Source organism: Microplitis demolitor, chromosome 4 (assembly GCF_026212275.2).
Source record: "Microplitis demolitor isolate Queensland-Clemson2020A chromosome 4, iyMicDemo2.1a, whole genome shotgun sequence".
Taxonomy (NCBI): Eukaryota; Metazoa; Arthropoda; class Insecta; order Hymenoptera; family Braconidae; genus Microplitis; species Microplitis demolitor.
Window position 1 is genome coordinate 2966906 of NC_068548.1, and position 24377 is coordinate 2991282.

Consider the following 24377-nt stretch of genomic DNA (forward strand, 5'->3'; position numbering starts at 1 on the left):
TTTTTATTTATTTTTTTTTAGTAACCGATTCGTTAAGCAAAAAAAAACCGAAAATTGATACTTGTCTTCTATCTGCTACTTTCACAGTCATCTTCAATTTGACAGCAGAATATACGTCAACTGTTGTTCAGTTTTCTGATTACATACTGTAAAAATCGACAGAAATTTTACCGCTAAATTTGCTCAAACTTTTGCTGACAATTTGCCGTCTGATTCCGGTTTTAGAATTGAGTCGTTTTCTTTTCCTTGACGAGAACTTGCTACTAAACTGACAGGAAATCTCCATGGCTGCAGTATGGAGGGTAGGGCAGACCCTTACCCTCTATAGTTATAAAGTAACGTTGGAGGTTGTCTTCAAATTATTTATACTCAGGCATGTTTCAGTTATGGGGTATAGTTGAATCTATAACATGATGACAAAGATATGAAATAGTTCATAGTAATGTATCTTAAATAAAATTTAAATTATGGCCACTTGGAATTATTGGAAGAAAATTCCTTATAGATATTTACTCATCAGTATTTTTATCTTATTCATTTTTTCTTGTATCTTAAGTACTTTGCCTTTGAACTCAGGTATATTTTAAAAAATATTTTATTTATAATTCTAAATTACTAAATATATTTACTATTAACAAAAATTATATTCTAGATAACTGTAGCTGTAATGAAAAAACTTATCGCTCCATGAAAGTATCGGACTATGTTGTGAAACGAAACAAACTATCACAGAATAAGCTTGCAGTTCTCGTACCATTTCGTGATCGTTTCGAAGAACTACTGCAGTTTGCCCCTCATATGAAACAATTTTTAGATAACCAAAATATTGATTATCATATATTTATACTGCATCAGGTAAAGGAAATTTTTTAAAAAATATCTAAGAACATGGAAAGTTAACTCGATATTTAACGTGAAATATCTTATTTTTTTTTTTAGGTAGATAAGTTTAGATTTAATAGAGCCTCTCTTATTAATGTAGGGTTTATTTTTATTAAAAGTGACTTCGACTATATTGCCATGCATGACATAGATTTATTACCTCTGAATAATAATTTATCATATGGGTTTCCTGATGATGGACCTTTTCACATATCTTCTCCAGAACTACATCCCCGCTATCATTATCCAACTTTTATAGGAGGAATTTTACTCGTCTCAAGGTTTGTAGTCGACATTTGTTGTAAAAAAATCTTGTGTAAGCATGTTCTTGGGGAAAAATCTCATTTACTCTCGCTCTGACATTCACATACATAGAGCATTTTATTGGCACTTGTATGCTAAAGAAGATTTTCAAAACATTTTTTCTTTGAGACGAATTAGAATTTTTGAAAAAAACTAAATTTTTAGTAAATTATGTTTGCGGAAAACGTTAAGAATTTAATTTCTCTTAATATCTTCAGGTTCATGTTCCGTAAAGAATAAATTATACAAATTAATACTTAAAAACAGGGGTTTACATTTAGTTGGTTGTAATCCAGTACCAGCTTTTTAACGTTCGTACGAAATTATGGGTAGAGACAACTGAAGAAGTTCACATCTGAACAGAGCGCATTCACTGAATCTGCTATTCTGTTGACCATAGTTTCATATTTCTCATTTAATTTATATATTTAACGTTAATAATTTGAAATATTCCCACTCTAAGTAAAGTTCTCGATTTAAAAAACCTAAGACTCAAATTTATAAACTAATAGATTCTTGTATATTTTTTAGAAAACATTATTTAATGGTTAATGGAATGTCAAATAAATATTGGGGTTGGGGTTTAGAAGATGATGAATTTTATGTAAGGTTAAAAGAAGCTAACTTAAAAGTATATAGGCCACAAAATATATTAACTGGATCACAAAATACTTTCAAGTAAGAACCTAAAGAATTGCATAAAATAAAAAAAGCTTTGTTCTACATTCGTATTCAATGACAATAAAAATTCGAGATTGAAATAATTACGGGTAATAATTGTAATAAATTTTAAATTAGTACACTATTTGTATCTTAATTTCTTTATGTCATGGACAGACATAAGATACAAGTATGTATAAAGTATTCAATGAGAAAAAATTATTTTTTTAGATAACAGAATAAATCATAATTATTATTTCAAGAACTTATTAATTAATTTTTATAAAATTAATAAAAGTTGTCCCACTTATGTAGACCAAAGCCACGTTGAGAATATTAATCATATAAATGTATTATATATGTTATAGACATATTCATGACAAAAATATTCGAAAAAGAGATACAATCAAATGTTTTAATCAGCGGGAAATCACGAGAAAACGAGATCGCCAAACAGGCTTAAATAATGTATCATATAAAATAGAACAAGTAATAAATGTTACGATATCTGATGTACCTTTAACTGTTTTGAATATTGCCTTGAATTGTGATAAAACACTCACACCTTGGTGTGACTGTACAAAAACTAATGAAAAAAAAAACTCCATAATGTAAAATTTTTCAAATTATTTTTCTTTCAATTCGACTAAAGTCAATTCTAAAAAAATATTAATAAAATTATTTTCACAAGAACAAAAAAAAAACGCAAACAGAATTATGACATTTTATAAACTGTTTATCCAATAAAATCTGTATCGGACTTTCGAAACATAATTTGTCGAAAATTTTTCATAGAATTAATCAAAGCTTACGATTCTACACTTCAGAGTAGAATTGATCGATAAATGAGATTAAACATTTGGGAAATTAAAAGTACACACCACAAATGCTCATATTTATGATAATAAAACGATTTTCAAAAATATACGCCATTTTCACAAGTAGTCTGGAAAAAATTCGTCAATTACCAGATGTAAGTACAACTGTCATTTTTTTCAAGACTACAGTAAACTCTAATCATATAAATTATATATTAATTTATTATATTAAACAAGTAAATTGTGTTGACCAAAAAATTTATGATTTAATTAACGAACCTAAGATTTTTAAATAAAATTATTTTGAAATTTCAGGTATCTGGTCAATTTATATTGAGATTCATACGTTCAGAGATAAAAGGTCGCCCGAGTGTAGAATACCAACGAGTCTGGTGATGAAGATTAACAAATGTACTTTTTTTTAATCAACTGTACATGTCCCAATAAAAGAACAGGAATTTTTACACCCGATCCCTACGTTTCAATTAATTTTGATCCCATTTTAATTCTTACGCCCGAAGACCAGTAACCTAAGTATTAATTGCATGTACTCCCGTTATAATTAATGCCCTGCCACCATAACCTCAATGTTTCAGATGGGAATGATCAGTCATTAATGACGTGTGTCTGCAAATTAGTCTCTGCCAACACGATTTAAAAAAAAACTTCTGAGATGATACTTCAAGTCAGAAATCTGATACTTTTTATATACATATAAGAATTTATCAGCTCAGTGGAATTCAAAATATTTTTCGTGTCATTATTAGGCGCCACCCATTCATTGCTCGTGAGATAGCACTATTTTGTATAGTTAGGTTTCTTGAAATTTAAAAATTTTGAAGTTTGAGGTGGCAGCTTGATTTGTCCCTATTTCGATCCAGGCGTCATTCTGGTTGCTAATAATAACCAATAAGAAAATTTTCGAAAAAAAAAAAAATTGCATTTCAGAGAATGCACAAACCAGTTGAATTTTTCCATCGGCTGAAAATTTTTTTAAGTTCATTTCGAAAATAAAAACGTATTGTACATTAGTTTTTTATATTTTTATTCAATCCAGTTTTTTAAAATGCAAATTCAACTGAGGAATATTTTATACATCAAATAAAATTTATGTTTTGGTTTTTCAGAATACTATCGTTTTTTCTTTTTTTACCAAGACTATGAATGAACAATTATTAAGTTTCGTAATTTTCAAATTATTGCGTTGGCCCCTTAAATATATTTGGTCATGGTGATGATTAATTAATAATATAAAATAAAATGATATTTTATTTAAATTAACAGGTAAAATAATAAATTTAAAATCAAAATTCGAAGTGTGTGGGCTGTTTATTTTTATTCAATTATTTGGTCTCCAAAAATGGATGTTGTTTCGAAATCTTCATGTCAAATTTAGTATAATACACAATATTGAATTTATAATCATAAAACAATTATAAATATCATTAAAAAGAGAAACAGTAAAATTTTTTAATTTATTTTATGCAAAAATTATTATCTAATATTCTCTTTTTAAAAGAGCGTATTAATTGATTATACATATTTACATTGACACTTCATCGATTCACACTTATTTCAGTATAACTCCAATGTACAAAAAACATCTTGTATAAATATTTTTAGCTGCTATCGTATTAATTTTTTATAATAACACGCAATTCACCAATTTAAAACTTCAGTTATTTCAATCAACACACGATTTAGTTCGCCTGCGATGATGATTGCGCGCCAAAGCATGAATTATCGTTATAAGAAAGTAGCACACCATTAAGATTACGAATTTGTCAAATAGCCATGATATAGTTGTAGTACTATCCTACAAAAATATAAATGAAAAAAAAAAAAAATTAGCAATGCTGTAATGAGGATAAATTTCTCGAATTTAAGTATCAATAGTTACAAAGAAAGTGCAAATATAATTGAAGTAAAATAAATTTTAGAACCACATAAAAAAGTTATTCTATGAAAAAAGCACTTGTTAGCTTCGTAGCTGTACGAAAAAATTCAATTAAGTTTCAAGTTACGTTAGAAAAAGTGCAAAATAAATATAATATGACTTAGTAGGAGCAAACATTAAAAATAAAACTCATATTTACCACACTAGAACTGTTGTGAAGTTTATTTTTTTGTTCAACCAAGTATTTCTTCAATGGTTCTTGAAATTTATTGCCAAAATATGGTACAACGGCTAATAACCCAATGGCTTTATCCAATAGTTCTTCATTGAAGGCAATAATAACTGCCAATTGTTGTACATGCATTTTGATGATAGCTTTGCCAATAAGGGTCGCTCCAAAAAATGTCCAGAAAGGAATACGATAATGGCCACAAGTAAGACCAGCAAGATCGAATAACGGATTTGGTATCTACAATTGGTTATAAATGTCATAATTTATTTATACTCAAAATATAAAATAAGAATAATGAAGGAAACTATAAACATACTGAAGCACAAGCAAGAATTCCGAAAAATCCGGCTTTTTGAACGAAATGTTTCATGGCTAATTTAAGTCGCATTATTAGGGGAACATTCTCTCCACTTTCAAGTGCTTCAAGTGCCTTCAATTCTTTGAGATCTTCTTGGTCATACTCATCACTTTTATCAAATTTTCCGCTGTTTCTTGCAGCTCTAGCCATGAAATATGGTGGCAATTCGCCTAAAGCCGTACCGGCACCCCAGAGCATTGCTTCTACGCGTACTTTTCTCATTATATTAAAAATACTTGCGGCCCAAGCTTGATCTACAACTGTAGGGCATATGATAGAATCAGGGTAAGGTGGCTCTGGAAAGTTTAAGCCTCCACATTCATATGCAGCCATTGTAACGGCTGCTATATGAGGACCCAGATAGAGCACGAATGTGTGTAAGCCTGTTCCCAAACCCACACTTGACAGTACGCCAAGTCCGACCCAATACAGCCACCATAATAGAATGTTTTCCCAAACTTTTAATACCTAAAAATTATATTATTTGTAACATTTTTCGTAAAAATTTCTTGGATATCTACAACGAATGAATGTAAAACAAGACGTGTGAGGATTTAAATACTTCACAGGTATCGCTTTATGTCCGTTCATACTAGATATATACAATACTTATTGTAAACAGGCTCAGGAAATACCCTGGATGTATCCACAGAGGATAGCTTCAGTTAATATAACAAAGGCTTGTGATGTCACTATACAGTAAAAAAGTATTCGCCAAAGTTTAAAAAAATTGAGTGTTAATTCGATGCGCGAAAAAAGTTCCGATCTTTAGGTACATGCATATATTATCTAAAATTTCATAGTGAAAAATTTTCGCAATTGTGTTAAATATTTAACAATTTTGTGTGTTAATTTAACATACTGCTTTTTTGTTGTTTGGCCGGTTTATTTTTAACACAAAAATCTTTAGTTAAAACAAAAGTAACATTTGCTCACTGTTCCTGTCCAAACAAGTGTTGACACTTTTAAAATATAATTTTAACATAGGTCGTGTGTTAATTCATTAAAGAAACACTAAGAAAGTGTTGAATTTACTGTAGAATGTGTAAAAGTTTTAGAACCGGTAACAGAGAATATTAAAAGTTTTCTGTTTTATTTTTTTTACACAAATGAATAATGTTAAAACAACATAAAAATTTGTGTAAAATGTTATTTTAAAACACAGCCGAATATTTTTGAGCACGTGTTACAAAACTGTAGTAATAATTGTTAGTAAAAGACTCACTTGTTGGTGAGGACCTGAAGAAGACCTGAGAGTGATAAAAAATGCAACTAAGAATACAACACCCCATACAGTCTTTTTGTACCTCAATATTTCTTTAGTTAAATTAATACAGTTAAGAATTAATTCTTGTATAAAGTAGCTAAAAGTCGTGATAGGATGATGCCATATCGTTAAACTGTCAGCATCTATTGTAATTTTCTTATCATTTGTTTCAGCAGCTTTTGAACGTGCATCTGCTGTGGGGTGGTTCTTTTTTGATGTCCGCTGAATACCGTTGGATTGATTAGAATCTTTCTGTCGTCGTTGAGTAGTTTGTTTCATCTCCATTACTTTCTCTCCCAATTGGACTATCTGTAAAATAAATTCAAGTATTTAAAATACATACTTCAATTACTTCGGATTATATTAACTTTACATCTCATTGTATTAAAAAACAAAACACACACACATGCGCGCGCGCACTTTGCCGCGTATATATACATAAATGTCAGCTAAAATAGTTGAATAAAAAGACTATTATTAACTTCAATATCCATATCAATGATAATATGACCTTCGAGTGCGTCATGCACAACATGATTATTATTGGAATCAGATGTAGAAGATGCAATACAATTCATTTATTTAATGTTAGCACGAAATTGATCTACAATTTCAATAAGAGATAACAGAAAGACTTTATCAGTATCGCCATTACAACAGAAGAAAACAAGAGCACGAAGTCATTGGTGTCAAAGTTCAAACATATTTCCCCTCTTTTTAATTCAATCATGAGGGAGCTCAATTTTATACTAAATGCAGGATGAATATATATATATATATATATATATATATATATATATATATATATATATATATATATATATATATATATATATATATATATATTATTCAATAGAAGCTCGACATTTGACAAAAACTCAGTTTTTGAAAACCAGACTGAAACCAATAACTCGCTGTTTTGAAAATTTTAATTTTCTAGCGGGAAGTTTAAAAAAATAAAATAAGTAATAGCAGAACAAAGTAGTCAGTTAACAGTAATTAATACTAATAAAATAGATTAAATTATAAAATCAGTATATCAATTTGGGAATAAGCAACAATGTTTTTTTGAAAAGTTTACAAGATGATTTCGTATCAAATGTCTAATTTTGAGAATTTCTAAAAATTTTTAAAAATTAAATAGTTATATTTCACCTATTAGCTGTAACATGTTTGTGAATTATTCTTCTTTCATTTACCATCAAAATTTTTACAGTAAAATAATTATTATGGAATTCCTAGATCTTATATCATCTTATTTCCACCATAAAGAAACCCGCATCTTTTTTTTTTTAAAGTGACCTTTTGATGATAATTGAATTGTAAATATGAAACTCTCTTAAATTTGAAATAGTGACTATTCACTATTGCTAGTGAAAAGTATACCACTATTTGAATTAGTGATACATTTTTCACTGACAATAATAATTTTCACTAATTCGTTTTTAGAGAAAATATATTTGTGTGGCACCGATTAAAAGTTCTTATAAGCAGAACTGCACACTGATAGAATTTCTTAGCATTTAAAGATTTCTTAATATTTTAGATTTTTATCACCGAGCCTTATAAATATTTAAAACGTCATTAGAAATCTAAAATTCGAAAATTTGTTATGTATGGCCGAGCCTTAACGTATTCTACCAAGTGTCATTTATTTTTTTTATTCTACCAAAAGCGAGCAACAGTCATAGCATCGCAGCACAGTGAAAGAAATTGATACATTCGTTCTTATTAGTGGTTGATTAAGTAGAAATTATTTTAAAAAAGTTGCATTTGCATCAAGTTTTTAATCCAAAGATTTTATTGGTACCCATGCAACTAAAAACGGTATCAATGTAAGGATCCAACTGTAAAAAATGAAATATATGTTTTGATCAGCTTAAGTTAGTTATAAATTTTTGACTAGTTGGCAAATTGGATAATTGTAGTAGTACGGGAGGTAAAAATTGAATAAGTTAATAGAAACAAGAATGCTTGTCAACATCAAATTAACAGATGAAGTTATTAGAGATTAAATAGACATGTGATTCCGGTACGACACGTTATCTCGCGTCACATATGTACATACACACCCTCATAATTTATATGTTTAAATGTGTACTCAGCGATAAATACTGTCGAGTCTTACTGATAAATCTTTTTTCTAGGAAATCGATAATGAAAAAAAATGATGATGCTGTTGCTGTGCTATTATCTGTCATTTTAAATTATCATTCTTTTTAAAAACTTTGATCTTTCTGATGTTGAAGATGTAAGTAAAGATCCATTTATTTTTTCAATAAAGTATCGCCATACCACAGCTTGTCCACATTTTTTTCTACTTTAGTAGCGCATCCTTGTAAAAATTCAAAAAATTTAAGCTTCGAAATTTCAAAAATCTATTGTTACTTTTTATAGATTTAAAAAATTTTCTTATACTTTTATATGTCAATTTTTTTTCCTTTCAAGATATGTTTGAAAGGTTTTTACAAATTTTTTGTTGTTTATGAAATATTTGCGAAAAATCTGTTTTTTTTTTCTCATCAAGCCCTGGGGTGATAACTTTTATTTTGGAAATTTGTGGGTAAAATCATAGATCTTCAACCAAATTTGCAGCAACTTTCGAGAATGTCTCCTATTTCAGAGTTTCGATTAGACTGTAGTGTCCTGTGAGCAAAATGCTCATGACGGGAGTGCTGAGATGTCAAACTAGACCTTAAATTTTGAATTTTCAAATATAGTTGTCAAAGTAAGAGTTTTTTTTACTTTTACGGTTTTCACCTCAACTGACAGTTTATTGATACCATGTCTAATTACTACTTTGTAATAAATCTTTAAGACAGCGACATTCAACAGTACCACGGCTTAAACAAATTAAAACATTCCACGTCATAGATAAGTCAATCCACTGTAATTCAATTGCAAGTAATACAAAATTACTTGAGTAGTAAAAATGACTTTCAATGAGAATAAAACCAATCTAAATAAAATATAAAATCTCTTACTCAACTGTATTTGTGAAGAATGTAACTATTCCTTAATGGCACTATATAAATAAGATTAAGTATTTTAGGTTAAAGTTACAGCACTCACATAGTAAAGAAAAAATCACGATTGATGAGTCATAATTTCATAGAATAAAATTTAATTGATAGATTTCAATTGAATTAAGTTTATTAATTCAATTGAGAATAATTTATAAATAAATAAATAATTTAAACTGTTGAGTACTAGAACTTAACTTTAATTTTTGACAGTAAGTTAGAAGAAAAAAATTTATGAGGACTGTTAGGTATGTACTGCTATGGAGATGTAAAGAGGTCAAGAAAAAATTAAATGTACTGTATAGTTCTGGAAATTAGTACCTGATAGCCATTGACTGTAAATTTACTGAAAGCTACTACTGAAATTTGACGTTAAGATCTTATGTCAATTAATTTATGCCAACTTCTCCAGAATTTTGGTCAAATTGACCAGCTTTTACTTGTCGGTTACTTTTCTGCAATTTTCTGTCAACTTGTGTTCAAAGAGCAGCAGATTTGCGCGCCAACTTGTGGTTCAAATTACAGAATTTAAATACGTTAGAATATTTAATGGTTGGCAGCAGCTTGTTGTCAAGTTAACGGAAACTTTTGCTGAGTAATTCAAAGTATTTGAGTATCCCGTTTTAAGTTTGTCCCCCGACTAATTTTCCGAATCCGTCCCCACAATTGACAGCAAAAAGTGGGATGTCTTATTATGCAAATTTCAAATTACAAACTTGAACACAGACTGATAGTATTTTTTCTTTCTGTTAGTGATCTATAGTGAAATTGTGACACCCTAGTGCAATTTTAAAAATTACTATTCTCATTATTGTTGTTGCTTACAGCTGTTACTGTAATCGGCTGATTTAAAGCACGTGGAGTAAACAATTTTTTTAAAAACTAGAATTATAATTAATTATTCTATAGATCATATAATTTATGCATCAAAGTTTAGGCTATTAAAAATGAAAATTAATAAAAAAAATCCCGTTAAAAATAAGAAACCAATTTCCAATCAGAAAAAAAAATCCGATTTGAATAATAGCAGTTCAAAGAAAAGTTCAAAAAAGAGTGCTGGTAATAAAAAGAGAACAAATAAAATTAATTTAAAACACTTAAAAAATGATAAAATCGCAAGTACAAAAATCACATTACATCAAATAAAAAAAAATGATAAAAGTAACCAACATGAAAGTCATAGTAAAATAAACACACAAAAAATACAGCAGTTACTCAAGTTAAAAAAAAAGGATAATTTAAATATTCCAAGCTCATCTGAGCAATTGCGAGAGCGAATTGTTTCACAGTTAAGAGCATCGAGGTTCAGATATTTGAATGATACCCTGTATAATAATGAAAGCTCAGAATCACGTAAGATGTTCAAAGAAGATCCAAATGCTTTTAAAGCTTATCATGAAGGCTATCAGTATCAATTAGAGCAGTGGTCATTAAATCCACTCAACACTATAATCGCGGCTATTAAAAAAATGTAAGCAAAATTAAGACATGGTCATATATATAATAGTATATTGTATGACAAGGGATGAAATAGTATGTTACACACCTAAGGAGAACAGTAGGACATTCCAATACGCGTGTTTGCCACACCTTTGGCTCGAGTAGACAATTATACACGTGGGTCGGAATGTACTACTTTCCTCCTTGGATGTGTGATATACTATCTTATATTCATTTTATATTTTCAGGCCGAAAGATTACATCATTGCGGATTTTGGTTGTGGAGAAGGAAGACTAGCTGAATCTGTTAAACAAAAAGTACATTCTTTAGATTTGGTTGCGATTAATGATAAAATAACAGCCTGTGATATGGCTCATACTCCACTTCTTACCAACGGCATCAATGTTGTAGTTTTTTGTCTTTCACTCATGGGTACTAATCTACACGATTATATTTTAGAAGCTAATCGAGTATTGAAAACCGAGTACGTACATTATTTATAAACTATTAAAATAAAACTCATTAACTGATTCATTAATATTTTATTTATATTTTCAGTGGTATTCTCAAAATAGCTGAAATTTCCAGTAGATTTGATGACGTAAATGAGTTTATAAATGCATTAGCATTCTATGGATTTAAATACACATGGAAAGATCTTTCTCATAAGTATTTTTATTTTATGGATTTTAAGAAAGTTAAAAATGTTGATATCAAATGTAAAAATTTACCGCAGATATCTTTGAAACCTTGTTTGTATAAAAAAAGATGAATATAGTCCATTTTAAATGTATGAATTCACTGTACATTCTTTTTTTTCATATGTAAAAAGTTTTATCTTATGAATAAGAAAGCATTGAAAATCGTTTGGTCGATTAACACTTTTCCCTGATTGAAAACTCCAATTGAATCCGAGTGAAAAATTTGAATTGGAAATTTCTGATTGAATCTGATAGATATCGAATTCAAACTAATTTAGTCGGACTTTCTAATCAGGGTTATTCATATTAATATTTAAAACTACTTTGATGATGATATTTAAATTAATAGTAAATTTTTTATATTTAGAACTTATTGATAAAAAACTATAAATTGTGTATCACATATTTTGATATGATCGAAACTTTGAATTAAGTATTCATTCATCAAAATGTGATTTATTTCTTTTTGTGCTCGCTTAAACGAGCATGTCGGTCTTCAAACATATCGATCTGATGAGCACATTATTCTTATATCCTATGAATCTATTATACTTATTATTTTTATAATAAATAAACGATAAAGTATACTTATCTAATTCCAAAATAAATTGAACCAATAAATAATTTTAAGTAAATACTTTTGTATTAAATAAATTAGAAAATTCATAAAAATTCAACAAATTAATTATTAAGGAAAATTTCTGTGTCCAAACCATCTAGAATTTCGGCGGCTTCTTCTTTTAGGTCTTCCATTTTGGAAATTAATAGAAGCTGAAATTATTGTTTAACTTAATGAAAAATCCTGGAACAATTGAATGTATCAACTCACCTTCGCTGCAACTGTTATTCGTTCAGCGTCTTTTCGTGACAAATGGTTTATATTTTTTTGAAATTCTTTTGGATCGGCTGACGCAATAGATTGTAGTGTTTTGTATCCAGCGTTATATATTTGTTTCGCTCGAGCCTATTTTGTGAAAAAATAATAATTAAGAAAAACAAAATAGATGATATTGTTTTGTGCGGCTCTTCCTCATTTTATATCAGAAATTACGGCTTGGACAAAAAAATCTCATGCTAACATCTTAGGGAAAATATTTATTCTAACATTGAGATATTAGTGACTAAGATATTTTGAATTAGATGTTTTTGGCTGAGTTCTAAACAGGGGCCACTATTTCATGCAAAAATCTCTTCAATGTTAAAACTAGTATGAGTTGCGATTAAACATTATCAGTTTCCAGTAGTTCGATATTACTTTAAATTTATGTTCAACTATTAATATTATGAATCAAAAATCATTATATGAATACTTCTTTCTTTTTTCAAGAGCCGGCTCTTATTTTTTAAAAACTTCTTCTACTTTTTTCTCGTAAACAAATGAAAATTCTTAAAAAATAACATGAATTGCCACAACTCGAATTCACTACTCATGTATTGATTATTATTATATTTAAACAAAATAATAAGGAATAAATTTGAACATACCGCTTTCACTGCAGGTAACTCCATGAATGACTCCAGCTCGACTGAACAATTGTAAATGAGTTTTTTATAGAATGTTTTGAATAACTCTGTAAATGCCCAAAACTCTGGAAGTTCCTATGAAAAATTGAATTTGAAAAATATTTAAACAAAGAACTGTGAAAATAAAGAAATGAAAATTTAAAGTTTGTTATTTTCTAAATTATCTTCATAAATAATACCTCACAAAATCTAATAATTGAGTTAGCAAATGATGCTGTAGTGGACAATAAATTTTGTATCTTTCCACGATTTACTTGATATTTATCAGCGACTACGTACAATGATTGGTTCTGTCTCAGTTCATTTAAAATTAGAGACAAATAAAATTTTCGGATAACTCTTTCGGGAACATTCTTTGAAACCAGACATAAAAAAGAAGAATATCAAACAATACTTTAATACTACAATAGTAATGATCATAATAAAGAGGTAATTTACCTTTGGTACTAGTCCGTCTCTTAATTTCATAATTACGATTTCATTGATTCCTAATAATCTCGCAATATTCATTGATAATGGCGGCAAATTAATGATCTTAAATAAATGTTTATTTAAAAATAAACTGAAAATAAACAATAAGACAAATAAACGGCTTACCGTCTCATAGTATATTAGGCCGATGGGCGTCAATTGATCTGCCAATTGATAGGGCGTGACTAAGTACAAAATATGAAGATCATTGCAAAGTATCAAGTGTTTCTGAGCAATTTTCAAATCTTCATAAAGAATATACGCAGTTTTTAAATCAATACATCCTTAACAATTGAAATGACACCAATTAGTTATGTTATAGAGTAAAATTTCTTGTTTCGTACCTTTCATAGCAGCTTTCCCTATGTTAGATAATTTCAGACAGCTTGATCCTGTCAGCACAATAGACCGTTGACACTTATTTACGTCTGAAATATTTTCTTCTACAGCCATCAGTTCATTAGACGATTGTGATTTTATTGTAACGTTCATATTTGCTTTCATACAAAGCTTGTTATCAACTTGTAAGGCTTGAATTTGAATGAGGTTTTTTATGGCCTTATCAGTGAACTTTTTTATATCTACATTAAGTTGAGAAGCTTGTACTTTAAGTAATGATGAATATACAAGATTATGTAATTGGTTGCGAGTTGTTGCGATTGAAAGCATAACAGAACTTAAAATTAAATTATTTATTCCACGATTTTCTTCGGTACCTAGAGAACTTACACAGTCTTCTATCCTAGATCTCAAAAGTTCTCGGACCTAATTATAATAATAATTGTTGATGATGCATAACAGCAGTAACGGATGGTGCTCAGAAGCGACCCTCGATAGAGTCAGACTACCGGGGATCAGCCCCTGAGCATTAAAACAAACAAATAATAATAATTAAAATACCTTCGGAATTTCCGATTGTTTACACAGCAAAATACTTTCACCTATTTCAGACATTCCAGTTCGTCCAGCACGACCAATCATTTGTTTATATTTACTCAGATTTATGAACTCGTTTCCTATGTATGGACTTCGCAGAATCACCTTAAAACCGATAGGTAATAATTAACATTTTTTAGATTTATTAATTAAGTATATTACCCTTCTTGCTGGTAAATTTACTCCTGCAGCCAGTGTTGATGTGCAACATATTACGGAAATAATATTATCCTTAAATGCTTCTTCTAATAATCTTCTCTCATCGTTAGTTAACCCAGAATGATGGTAAGCTACTCCATATTTAACAGTTTGCAACAAAATTGGGCAAAGACTTCTACTGTCATCTTTCAAATTTTCTAAAAGTTTCTTCTTGTCATTCTTTTTATATTCTATTAAAGATCTAATACAGTTAAAATAATTATTGCAATAGGTTTTAATAGTTATAAGAAAACATTCATACCTGTGAAGGACTTGCGTTAATAATAGTGAAACATTTTCACAGTTTTTTCGACTTGAGCAAAATATCAAACAATTGTGTTCGGGAATGACATCCATAACTAAACAACCTATTTTGTCAGGATCTAATTTAGATGCAGCTGCTGGATACTAGATATATTATAAAGATAAATTGAAAATTAGAAACTATTTAATGGTAAAGAGTTGGAAATATTTTACAGTCTAACAATTTTTTATATGGGAATAAAATTTTACTTTCATTTTTATCTAATATCTCAAAATTCTCAACAATATTTTTTATATTATAATATAGATAAAATTATAATGTACTCACGGAATAATTAATTTTCTTTCCATGTGTAATTATGTTCTCGTGATTCAAATCAATTTGACATAAATGGTCATTGCACATAACGTATTCTCTAAGTTGCACAGGCCGAAAATTTTTTGTATAAAGATTTGCTTTTAAAAATTCTGCTATTTCATTAAGATTTCCAATAGTTGCACTCATTCCGACAATTTGAATATTTTCTGATGAGTATAAAGTAAATTTAACAGTATAAATAATGAAGATTTTTTTTTAATTTCTACTATTCTGATAGAATATGAAAACAAATTTACCATTTATAAAAATGAGTTTAGTTAGGAATCCTTCTAAAGTTGCACCTCTGCCACTGTTTTCACCCAGAGAATGCAATTCATCAACGACAACAAGTCCAATTTCTTTTAATCTATTCGTTTCTATTAAACTGTTCAATAACCCAGACGCTTTTTCAATCGTACAGATATAAATTGTATTTTTCCGCCGTCTTTTAATTGGCGGATATTGACCTTTACCACCCGCATATTCTTCTAATAAAAATCCTAATTCTATAGCGAACGGTGCCATTGATTGAATCTGTTAATTATATTTCCAGATTATTTTAGTGAATGACTAGTCGTGTAATAAATTTTTCTAAATCTCTTACACACTTTTTCCTGTACAATGGCAATATAAGGTAGCACAAATATAACATTTTTTTTATGACACAAAATTTCTTTCAACATAAGTATTTCAGCAACTAAAGTTTTCCCTCCACTTGTTGGAAGCGCATAAATTAAATTTTCACGATTATTAACAGCTTTCAAGCATTCATCTTGCCAATCTTTAAAATAAATATGTAATTTTTAAAATTATTACGTGATAAATGAAAAAAATACGAAAAGCAAACGAAAAACAAAAATAAAATTTTTATGGTTTGAAAGATATTAAAGATGATCCTAACTGAAGAGGTTTTAATTTATATAGATATGTGCATGACTTTAAAATAAGAAAAAAATCTAGTAGTACTAGGCCATATAAGAATCTTGCCCAAGTCTGGTCACCAGTACACTAGTTGTCTACGTCTTTATATAACTATGGATCATGCTGCAGACACTGCTACAAAGTTTTAAATTGCAAGTCTTGTCAAACTTAAAAAAAAAACTGTGTTATGTTGCACTTGAAGAATTAGGCAAGAATATTGAAGATATCTTGCTCAAGGTGCATTGGTAGTGACTTGAGCTAATTTTGCACCAGAAATTGCTTGCATATACTAACGCATATCTTGCGCCAGATCTGCTCCAGAAGTGTCATTTGCATTAATATCTTGTGATAGATTAATAGGTATATAAAGACGTAGATACCTAGGAGACTTCCTCAAGATACTTTCATAAAAATAGTACAAGACTACTACAAGATTGTCTTGTGTACGTCATCTTGGGCAAATCTATGTAGTATCTATCAAAAGATTCTTGTGATCAGTGCCTTGACCATCAACTTGTAATAGAAATTGTTACATGGAAGATTTCCGTAATTACAATCAATGCAGTTATGAAATCAATGCTCCTCTTTCTACCAAAATGAGCATCACACAATGAAAAATGTTTTTTAGCAAAAAAAAGCAATAAACAGACCTTAAAGAAAATACTCTGAGTGTGGAAATGTCTCGGATTGTTGTACGCTCATTGATTCATGAGTCAAAAGTAGAAATTTTCTTTAAGAGTAGATGAATTGGCGATAAATCATTGCACAGAGGTCATTTACCTTAAATTTAAAAGAAATAATGATTCTACTAAAGTATGATATGAACTTTCATGAAAAAAATCTTCATTGCAGTTCTGTAGTAAGAATACTAAATAAAAAGTAACAAAGCTGGAGAGTTATAAGTTAAGATAAATATTTTTTTTCTGGTATTACTTAACGAACTTAAGAATTTTTTAAATAATTACTTTAAGAGGATTCTACAACCTGTCATTATTTTAAACATATCAGTATTATTCTTGTCAATTTATTATTATTATACAGTTTACATATTTTATTTATTTTCAAATTTGATGATTAAGCTGACATCGAAAATTTACTTACCATACAATTGAGTTATATTTTTAGTTTTTTTAATTAAAGATTCAACTTGTATTGGAAGCCCATAAAAATTTTGTTGATTCAAATCATTTGTATTTTTTTCCGTTTCAGCAGAATATTGATTTAAATCAGTAGACATCGTAGATTTAAAATCTTGAGTCAATAATTCATCATTTTCGATTATTTCTACTTTATTTATCTCATTACTGTGAATGTCTAGCATTTCATTATCATTGCTATTAATTTTGTTTGCTAGATGTTCAAAACTTTCTATACTACTGTTCAGTGCATTAGAATCAATGATTTTTGATTCAGAAATTATCGAGTCATCAATCCAAGATGTTTCATTCCACTGAAAATCTTCAGGCACATAAATATCTTCCTCAAGTGTTGCGTTTAAATCTTTCGTTAATTTATTATTCATTATTATTTTTATTTACAAAATAAATTAACGACCAACTGAATTAGGAATTTTTTTTTTTCAACGATAAAATTATCAAAAATGCAATTTACAAACAATCAAACTTTGACTATTTCATTTGATAAATCTTAGTAATATAATAGATGTGGCATTTTATACAAATCTTATCTTGATAAATTTTTAATTTTCGCTGAATCAATTAATAAAAACGAAACATCTTGGGCATACTAGGAAGTTAAATTAAACTATGAATAATCTATTTAAAGAATGGTGTAACAAAAGGTTTACTACATAAATTGCTACTTAACTGCATTTATATCATAAACATAAACAGTAATCATAAACAGTTCTACCATAAGACTTTTGTCACCCAATAATTATACTAGGAGAAGATTTTACCAACATAATCTTCAACTAATGAACGAACCAATAATCAATTAGCGGCAAGTTGACAAAAAACTACGACTGGAATTTGAACTGCATAGAATTGATATTTAATTTGAACTTTCTGTCGAAATAAAAGTAACTTGTTATTTAGGTTCTTTATTTGTAACTTTCAGGAAACATTTTGACAAGTTGTCTTCTAAAAGCAAGCGTAAATTTATGACAATTTGTAGTTCAAGTTGTATCCATATTGTTGTCAAAAGTCAGAATATTTCTTACGGCAAGTTTTTCAAACCGGGCTTACCTTGATAGCAAAACTTTCTGTCAGAAAGTTGGTATCAATTAGTTGTGATTTAGTTGATGACAATTTTAAGTTTTTGTAAATGACTACAAATTGTTACCAATTCCTAGAAAGTTGACGGCAATCTACTCCCACCAACTTTCTGAGAAAATTGACTACCAATTCCTGTCAACTCATGGAAATGTCAATTATAATTAAAACCCGGATCAAAAATAAACCTGGTTTGAAATACTGGGCTAGTAGGTAACAATTTTATTATTAGGTTGAAGGAAACTTTTGCTAAACGAATATTTATTTAGAAAATCTGACTTCTGGGGAGCGAGCCAGGACAATTTATCAGTTTCCTTTAGTTTGATATCAAATTGCTACTAACTTGAAATTTTCAAACTTTTGACAACAATATGCGTCATACTTTAACTACTCTCGTTAATTTTAGGGCTGCTTTTGAAGTTAAACCAAAGCAAGAGAAAAAAACTAAATGAGTGCAATTTGAAGTCAAATACTCGCAATAAATTTCCGTCAATTTCCATAAATCTGCTCTCAAAGAATATCCCGTAATTAGGTTGTTAATAAATTTTTTTGTGACTTGTTTTATGAAGTAAAGAGGTCTCTGTCCACATTAGAAATTGCAATAAATATAATAAACTAAAAATACGTTGTAAGAATTTAAAATTTAGTCATGTCTGTTGGAAATCGCGTTTCAATCATAAATTAAATATTTTACATAAATTTTTTTAATAAATAGATTTAAAATATCAATTCAAATAATTTTAGTGGTTATTAATATAATTGTCATACATTTGAAACCTCTGTGAATATTATAACAGAAGATTTTATTTTAATATTCTGTTAAAATTATTTATTCATCAGCTTCTGTTGTCAAGGTATCAGAATTATGAATCAAAATTTTTGAATACTTCGTCATATTCATAATTAATATATTTTATTATCTGATTTTAGTTGAATTCTATGCAATAGGAAATTCTATCAGTTAATTTTTTTATTACACAAGTCATAATATATGAATTTGAAAAAATAAAACTTTAATCAACTGGCAATTATTCTGTGCACGTTTTATTTTTTACATTTGAAGTGATGGATACCAATTTAAAACACAATTTAATGCAGTCAAATAAACCAACAAAATCTAATCAATTGAAAGAAAATTTATGTGTCAATGATGTAAAGTCTGATAACGTAGTCGGCTTTAAAAACTCAAAGAGTAAAAGTGATTCTCAAGTACTATCAGAAAAAAAAATAGCCAACTCTCAGTACTGCCGAGAATCAAATTCTGAAGCTAAACCAGTTAATGGAAACGATGTAAATACAAAACATAATGATAAGTCACGTCAATTAAATAAGCAGTCAAATCAAACAAAAAAATGGACACTGACTGATTTTGAAATTGGAAAACCTTTGGGTAAAGGAAAATTTGGAAATGTTTACTTGGCTAGAGAAAAACGAACGAAATTTATAATTGCAATGAAAGTACTTTTTATTAATCAAATAGAAGAAGGTAAAATTGAACATCAAGTACGCAGAGAAATTGAAATTCAAACACATTTACGGTAACGTATTATTTTAGTATTAGATGTGTTATTTTGATTCATAACAGAGATTAAATTTTTTATTTTATTTTTGTTCAACAGGCATCCTAATATTTTACGTATGTACGGTTACTTTTATGATGATAGACGAGTCTATTTTATTTTGGAATTTGCACCTAATGGCGAACTGTATAAAGCTTTGAAAGCAGCACCTGATGGACGATTCGATGACAAAAGGTATATAATAATAATATATACCTATGTAACAATTTCCATCACAAGTTGCTGGTCAAAGCACTGATCACAAGAATCTTTTGATAGATACTACATAGACTTGCCTAAGATGACGTACGAAATCACGGTAACTTGTTCCGTGGTCTTCGAACTTCACCTAAATGTCATCCTTAGAAGGAAGGCTTTTAAGGATGTACAGCTATGGGAATTATATTCGCTTTAGTATATTTACGTAATATTAATTGATTTCAGAACTGCGCCATACATACGTCAGCTAGCAGATGCTATGAAATATTGTCACAGTAAAAAAGTCATTCATCGTGACATAAAACCTGAAAATCTGCTATTAGGAAGAGATGGTGAGCTGAAAATTGCCGATTTTGGATGGTCTGTTCATGCTCCTTCTTCTCGAAGAGAAACTTTATGCGGTACACTTGACTATTTACCACCCGAAATGGTTCTTGGGAAGTCGCATGATCATACTGTTGATTTATGGGGGGCTGGAGTTTTATGCTATGAATTGTTGACTGGTAATCCGCCATTTATAGCCAAAACTTATGAAGGAACTCGTTCTAAAATAGTAAACGCTCAATATACATTCCCAAGTTATGTCAGTGATGGAGCACGCGATTTAATTTCAAGGGTAATTGCAAGTCATATTTAAATCATCTATTATAAAAAATTATAATTAAAATATCTTTTTTTTTTTAGTTGATTGTCGTCAAACCTGAAAAACGATTGCCTTGGGACGATGTACTCGCTCACCCTTGGATTTTAAAACATTAATTTTGTTTTATTATATATTTGTTTACTATCCTAAAAAAATAATTTTTCATTTGTTAAAGTAATAAAATCATGAATTATTCTTGTAATGCTCACAGATTTGACGATTATGTATTGTTTTAGCAAATTTAGCTCATGTTTTATAAGTTCTATAATTTTTTAAGTTCATAAATAAAACTTACAAAGATTATATTGACTTATGGTCGTAATTTATTTTACAAAATTTATTTCCGTCAGATTTCTACACAAAAAAAAATTTTTTTATGAATTTTTGTGAGTGAATTCAATGTTGTAATAGAAAAGAAGTAAGAAATTATAATGGGGGTTTAGTCTGCGAATCGAACATTGTCGTCTGTAGTCTAAACTCATGACGAGACATGAGACTCAGACCTCGGAGACGTTTGCTAGAGTAACCTGAGACGTGACGTTGGATGATTTATAATTTTTTTGTACTGGATCTAGATGCAGATCAGTCAGTCAGCCGACAAACATCTGAACCCTGGTTAAAAATACTGATTGAAAAGAATTGAGAAGCGGTCACTCCATACAAACTGTATATCTATATATACAAATAAAAGAATTGAAATTATTGAAAAAAATTCAAACTTCATCACTTTTAATTCTTGAAGCCCCGGACTTCTGTCTGATGACCGACTGACTCAATTTAATGTTTCATTTAAAATATTAACTCAATTTTTAAATTTATTGCGGTCGAAAATAAGTGGAGTCACCATTTCAAACAATTATTATAAATAATAATATCGTTAGTTTGTAATTTATATGACTTTTTACTTGTAGGTAATAATGACTTAAAGTTTCTTGTCTCGGTTTTATTTGATCAAATACAATCAAAACAAATAATAAACAATGATATATCACAGTATCTTACATAAATGTTTTAATGCGCTCTACAAATCTAGAATAACGTAAAAACGTAATTATTTTTTTAAATATCTGAGAATGATTTTTTATCGCTATATTCTCAATACTCGTTTTCTTTTATTTCATAAAAAATGCTCTATTTAGTATATTTTTTCAACAAATATTTATTTGTAAACATAACGAGCTTGAATGACAGTATTTTTTTTTGTTCAATTTTTTGTGTATGTAAATTAACTTTGTTAGAGTTCTTTATAAATATCAATAATTAAACAAAGCAAATATATATATCTATATATATAACTGTTATTGAATTTTGTTTATTAAAAATTATAAAATCATAATTTCATTTTTGTTTTCTTACGGTAATTAAAAAAAATTTCTATTTAATTAAAATAAAAATGTCACGTACTGGCATTAAATTATAATTTTTCTGATAATAAATTTTTTGCATTGGAATTCAGTACATTCGTAATTCATTATTCAATTTTTCGATTTATTCCGAAACGATTAATTCATTTTAAATATTAAATTATATATAATATAAAAAAAACGCAATTATTTTTTTAAAATGATTTTTGATAAACTTTATTAATAAAGCTGGAAAAAAACATGATTTTGAGTGAATGCAGAAATTTGTCATTAAACAAAATTTCATCTGCCTTAATTTTAATTTTTTTTTTTTAATATTTTTAGTTAACATTGAAGGAATTATTTGTTAACTTTCTCCATTTTTTATTTGCTTATTTATCATATGTAAGCATCATGGCAAAATGATTAATTAGATGTAATAATAGTTACATTAATTTTTTTTTTTTCATTTCATTACACCCACAGTTATTTTTTTTTTTATAGATGTTTTTATATATTTTACTACATATTATTATTATTATTATTATTAATATTATTATTATTATTATTATATTTTTTTTTATATACAATACAAAGTGTTTTATTTTACAACAAAAAATAAATAGTTTCATTTCCTTAATCCAATATAAGCTAGTTTGTTTTCTGGTTGCAGACTTTTGAAATAATAAATTTTATTTTGAAATAATAAGATATTTTTTAAAAAATTTCTATTGTATAAAGTAATTTTATTTTATAAAAAAAATCATATTTTTAAAGGAAAAAAAAATTTTGATAAATAAATAAGAAAAAAATAAATAATAATTGACGACAAAAGTGAAATTTCCTTGTTTTAATTAAAGGATATTTGGATTTAAAATAATAAATAAGTTTAATATAATAAATTTAGTTATAAAATTATTTAAATATTAACATAAATTATTTAATATTATTTTAGGCTCAAGCATACATTAATCCTAAATTTTTTAAATATTCAAAAACTTGACCAAAAGAATAAATTTTTATATTTTTTAACGTTTGCTGAATAACTTCATGATATTCTGTCGATTTGGCATTTTTTAATCATCACTCAAATAAATATATTATTTTATATAATACACCTTTAATTTTATTCTTTATTTTAATGAAAAAAAAAAATATATATATATATATATATATATATATATATGTATATATGAAATGACAATATAAGTAAACGAAAGAAATTAATATAATAGTTTGTTAATCATTTAAAATTATAATTATTAATTTTTAATACTAAACAGACAAATATCACATTCATCCTCACATACTTATATTATCATAACAATAAACAAAACACTTCTTACTTAAGCTTTCGCATACGATTAATTTTTTTTTTATTTTTTTTTTATTTTTCTGTTTATTTCAAAAGATAAATTATTTCAGTGTAAAGTATTTTACTTTTTTATATTGTTTTTTTCAAGTTGCTGCTTGAATAATAATTAAGTTTTAGTACATTGATTTTAAAACATCAATCAAGTATCGAGAAAACAAATAAATTTCAAAGTTAACACCAATTGCTGGCATAGGTAATCAATACCTATTATCATAGTAATTTTTTCTGTAAGCCAGAGATAAAATTAAAAAAATAATGCTAGAGTTCGAAATATTTCTAGTAACGTAAAAATTATACACAGATAATAAGGATTTCTTGGCACTAATATTTTTACTCGTCCTAAGAAAATTTTTGCATTACGAAATGAGAACAAAATTTTTCTTAGGACTAGAAAAAGTTCTAAGAAAACTTTTTTTTGATTTTGTAATGAAAAATATTTATTGTATCAAGAAATCCTATTTTACTGTGCAGAGCTTTATATTTTATACAATATAATTAAATAATTAATTTATTGCTTTTTGAAAAATTGAACTAACTTAATAATGCTTTAAAATTTATTGTTTCTATAATTTTAAAAAATAGGATTTAACTTAAAATTTATTAAAATATATATTTATTTTAATATCAAACATTCGGTATTATAAGCCATAATTTAGATAATATACTTTGTTCAAGCAACAATTTCTCACTTAAAAAAAAAGCTATTTTATATCTCTTAAATATTTAAACACTAAGCTGTGCTTATAATTG

The 24377-nt window shown here is 27.8% G+C and overlaps 5 protein-coding genes across 18 annotated transcripts; 3 read left to right on the forward strand and 2 right to left on the reverse strand.

The window, feature by feature from the left end:
* The first annotated feature begins 106 nt into the window (after positions 1-106).
* Positions 107-3134, forward strand: LOC103570181 (beta-1,4-galactosyltransferase 7). Its single transcript, XM_008547825.3, has 6 exons — positions 107-576; positions 653-855; positions 940-1163; positions 1717-1863; positions 2214-2818; positions 2979-3134. Exons 1-5 carry the CDS (start codon positions 468-470, stop codon positions 2458-2460), a joined length of 930 nt encoding a protein of 309 aa, XP_008546047.2. The 5' UTR covers positions 107-467; the 3' UTR covers positions 2461-2818; positions 2979-3134.
* Positions 3135-3691: 557 nt separating this feature from the next.
* LOC103570180 (vacuole membrane protein 1) lies at positions 3692-9742 on the reverse strand. 10 transcript variants are annotated; one of them, XM_053738821.1, is made up of 6 exons: positions 9639-9694; positions 9407-9442; positions 6376-6726; positions 5109-5618; positions 4760-5029; positions 3692-4479 (listed from the first exon to the last, which is right to left on the reverse strand). In XM_053738821.1, the coding sequence occupies exons 3-6, from the start codon at positions 6700-6702 to the stop codon at positions 4348-4350; spliced, it is 1239 nt and encodes a 412-aa protein (XP_053594796.1). In that variant the 5' UTR covers positions 6703-6726; positions 9407-9442; positions 9639-9694; the 3' UTR covers positions 3692-4347. The 10 variants fall into 10 exon arrangements, with proteins under 10 accessions (XP_053594796.1, XP_053594795.1, XP_053594797.1 ...); XM_053738820.1 differs by having other exon boundaries at positions 9402-9442; positions 9639-9693; XM_053738822.1 differs by lacking the exon at positions 9407-9442 and having other exon boundaries at positions 9639-9742.
* Positions 9743-9972: 230 nt separating this feature from the next.
* On the forward strand, positions 9973-11674 carry LOC103570177 (ribosomal RNA-processing protein 8). The gene is made up of 3 exons (XM_008547813.3): positions 9973-10911; positions 11129-11365; positions 11440-11674. The coding sequence occupies exons 1-3, from the start codon at positions 10388-10390 to the stop codon at positions 11651-11653; spliced, it is 975 nt and encodes a 324-aa protein (XP_008546035.1). The 5' UTR covers positions 9973-10387; the 3' UTR covers positions 11654-11674.
* A 529-nt stretch (positions 11675-12203) lies between these two features.
* Positions 12204-18236, reverse strand: LOC103570178 (helicase POLQ-like). Of its 5 annotated transcripts, none has more exons than XM_008547817.3 (15): positions 17356-17443; positions 16905-17034; positions 15942-16114; positions 15591-15867; positions 15304-15500; positions 14974-15119; positions 14676-14913; positions 14478-14618; positions 13922-14342; positions 13704-13861; positions 13545-13640; positions 13286-13459; positions 13068-13181; positions 12412-12546; positions 12204-12353 (listed from the first exon to the last, which is right to left on the reverse strand). In XM_008547817.3, the coding sequence occupies exons 3-15, from the start codon at positions 16014-16016 to the stop codon at positions 12264-12266; spliced, it is 2262 nt and encodes a 753-aa protein (XP_008546039.1). In that variant the 5' UTR covers positions 16017-16114; positions 16905-17034; positions 17356-17443; the 3' UTR covers positions 12204-12263. The 5 variants fall into 5 exon arrangements, with proteins under 5 accessions (XP_008546039.1, XP_008546040.1, XP_053594791.1 ...); XM_008547818.3 differs by having other exon boundaries at positions 15938-16114; XM_053738816.1 differs by lacking the exon at positions 16905-17034 and adding an exon at positions 18127-18236 and having other exon boundaries at positions 14676-15119; positions 17356-18029.
* Positions 18237-19073: 837 nt separating this feature from the next.
* Positions 19074-21218, forward strand: LOC103570176 (aurora kinase C). Its single transcript, XM_008547812.3, has 5 exons — positions 19074-19342; positions 19419-20026; positions 20108-20242; positions 20492-20882; positions 20951-21218. The coding sequence occupies exons 2-5, from the start codon at positions 19554-19556 to the stop codon at positions 21023-21025; spliced, it is 1074 nt and encodes a 357-aa protein (XP_008546034.1). The 5' UTR covers positions 19074-19342; positions 19419-19553; the 3' UTR covers positions 21026-21218.
* Positions 21219-24377: the final 3159 nt, after the last annotated feature.

Coding starts and splice junctions, on each gene's coding strand:
- LOC103570176 (XM_008547812.3), top strand. CDS start 19,554: ATGGATACCAATTTAAAACACAATTTAATGCAGTCAAATAAACCAACA. Junction 20,243..20,491: donor GGACGATTCGATGACAAAAG/GTATATAATAAT, acceptor AATTGATTTCAG/AACTGCGCCATACATACGTC. Junction 20,883..20,950: donor CACGCGATTTAATTTCAAGG/GTAATTGCAAGT, acceptor TTTTTTTTTTAG/TTGATTGTCGTCAAACCTGA.
- LOC103570177 (XM_008547813.3), top strand. CDS start 10,388: ATGAAAATTAATAAAAAAAATCCCGTTAAAAATAAGAAACCAATTTCC. Junction 10,912..11,128: donor ATCGCGGCTATTAAAAAAAT/GTAAGCAAAATT, acceptor TTATATTTTCAG/GCCGAAAGATTACATCATTG. Junction 11,366..11,439: donor AATCGAGTATTGAAAACCGA/GTACGTACATTA, acceptor TTATATTTTCAG/TGGTATTCTCAAAATAGCTG.
- LOC103570181 (XM_008547825.3), top strand. CDS start 468: ATGGCCACTTGGAATTATTGGAAGAAAATTCCTTATAGATATTTACTC. Junction 856..939: donor ATATATTTATACTGCATCAG/GTAAAGGAAATT, acceptor TTTTTTTTTTAG/GTAGATAAGTTTAGATTTAA. Junction 1,164..1,716: donor GGAATTTTACTCGTCTCAAG/GTTTGTAGTCGA, acceptor TATATTTTTTAG/AAAACATTATTTAATGGTTA.
- LOC103570180 (XM_008547819.2), bottom strand. CDS start 6,995: ATGAATTGTATTGCATCTTCTACATCTGATTCCAATAATAATCATGTT. Junction 6,727..6,899: donor TCATTGATATGGATATTGAA/GTTAATAATAGT, acceptor TTTATTTTACAG/ATAGTCCAATTGGGAGAGAA. Junction 4,480..4,759: donor TTCACAACAGTTCTAGTGTG/GTAAATATGAGT, acceptor ATATTTTTGTAG/GATAGTACTACAACTATATC.
- LOC103570178 (XM_053738816.1), bottom strand. CDS start 17,776: ATGAATAATAAATTAACGAAAGATTTAAACGCAACACTTGAGGAAGAT. Junction 14,619..14,675: donor TAAATTTACCAGCAAGAAGG/GTAATATACTTA, acceptor ATCGGTTTTAAG/GTGATTCTGCGAAGTCCATA. Junction 13,641..13,703: donor GCCTAATATACTATGAGACG/GTAAGCCGTTTA, acceptor CATTTATTTAAG/ATCATTAATTTGCCGCCATT.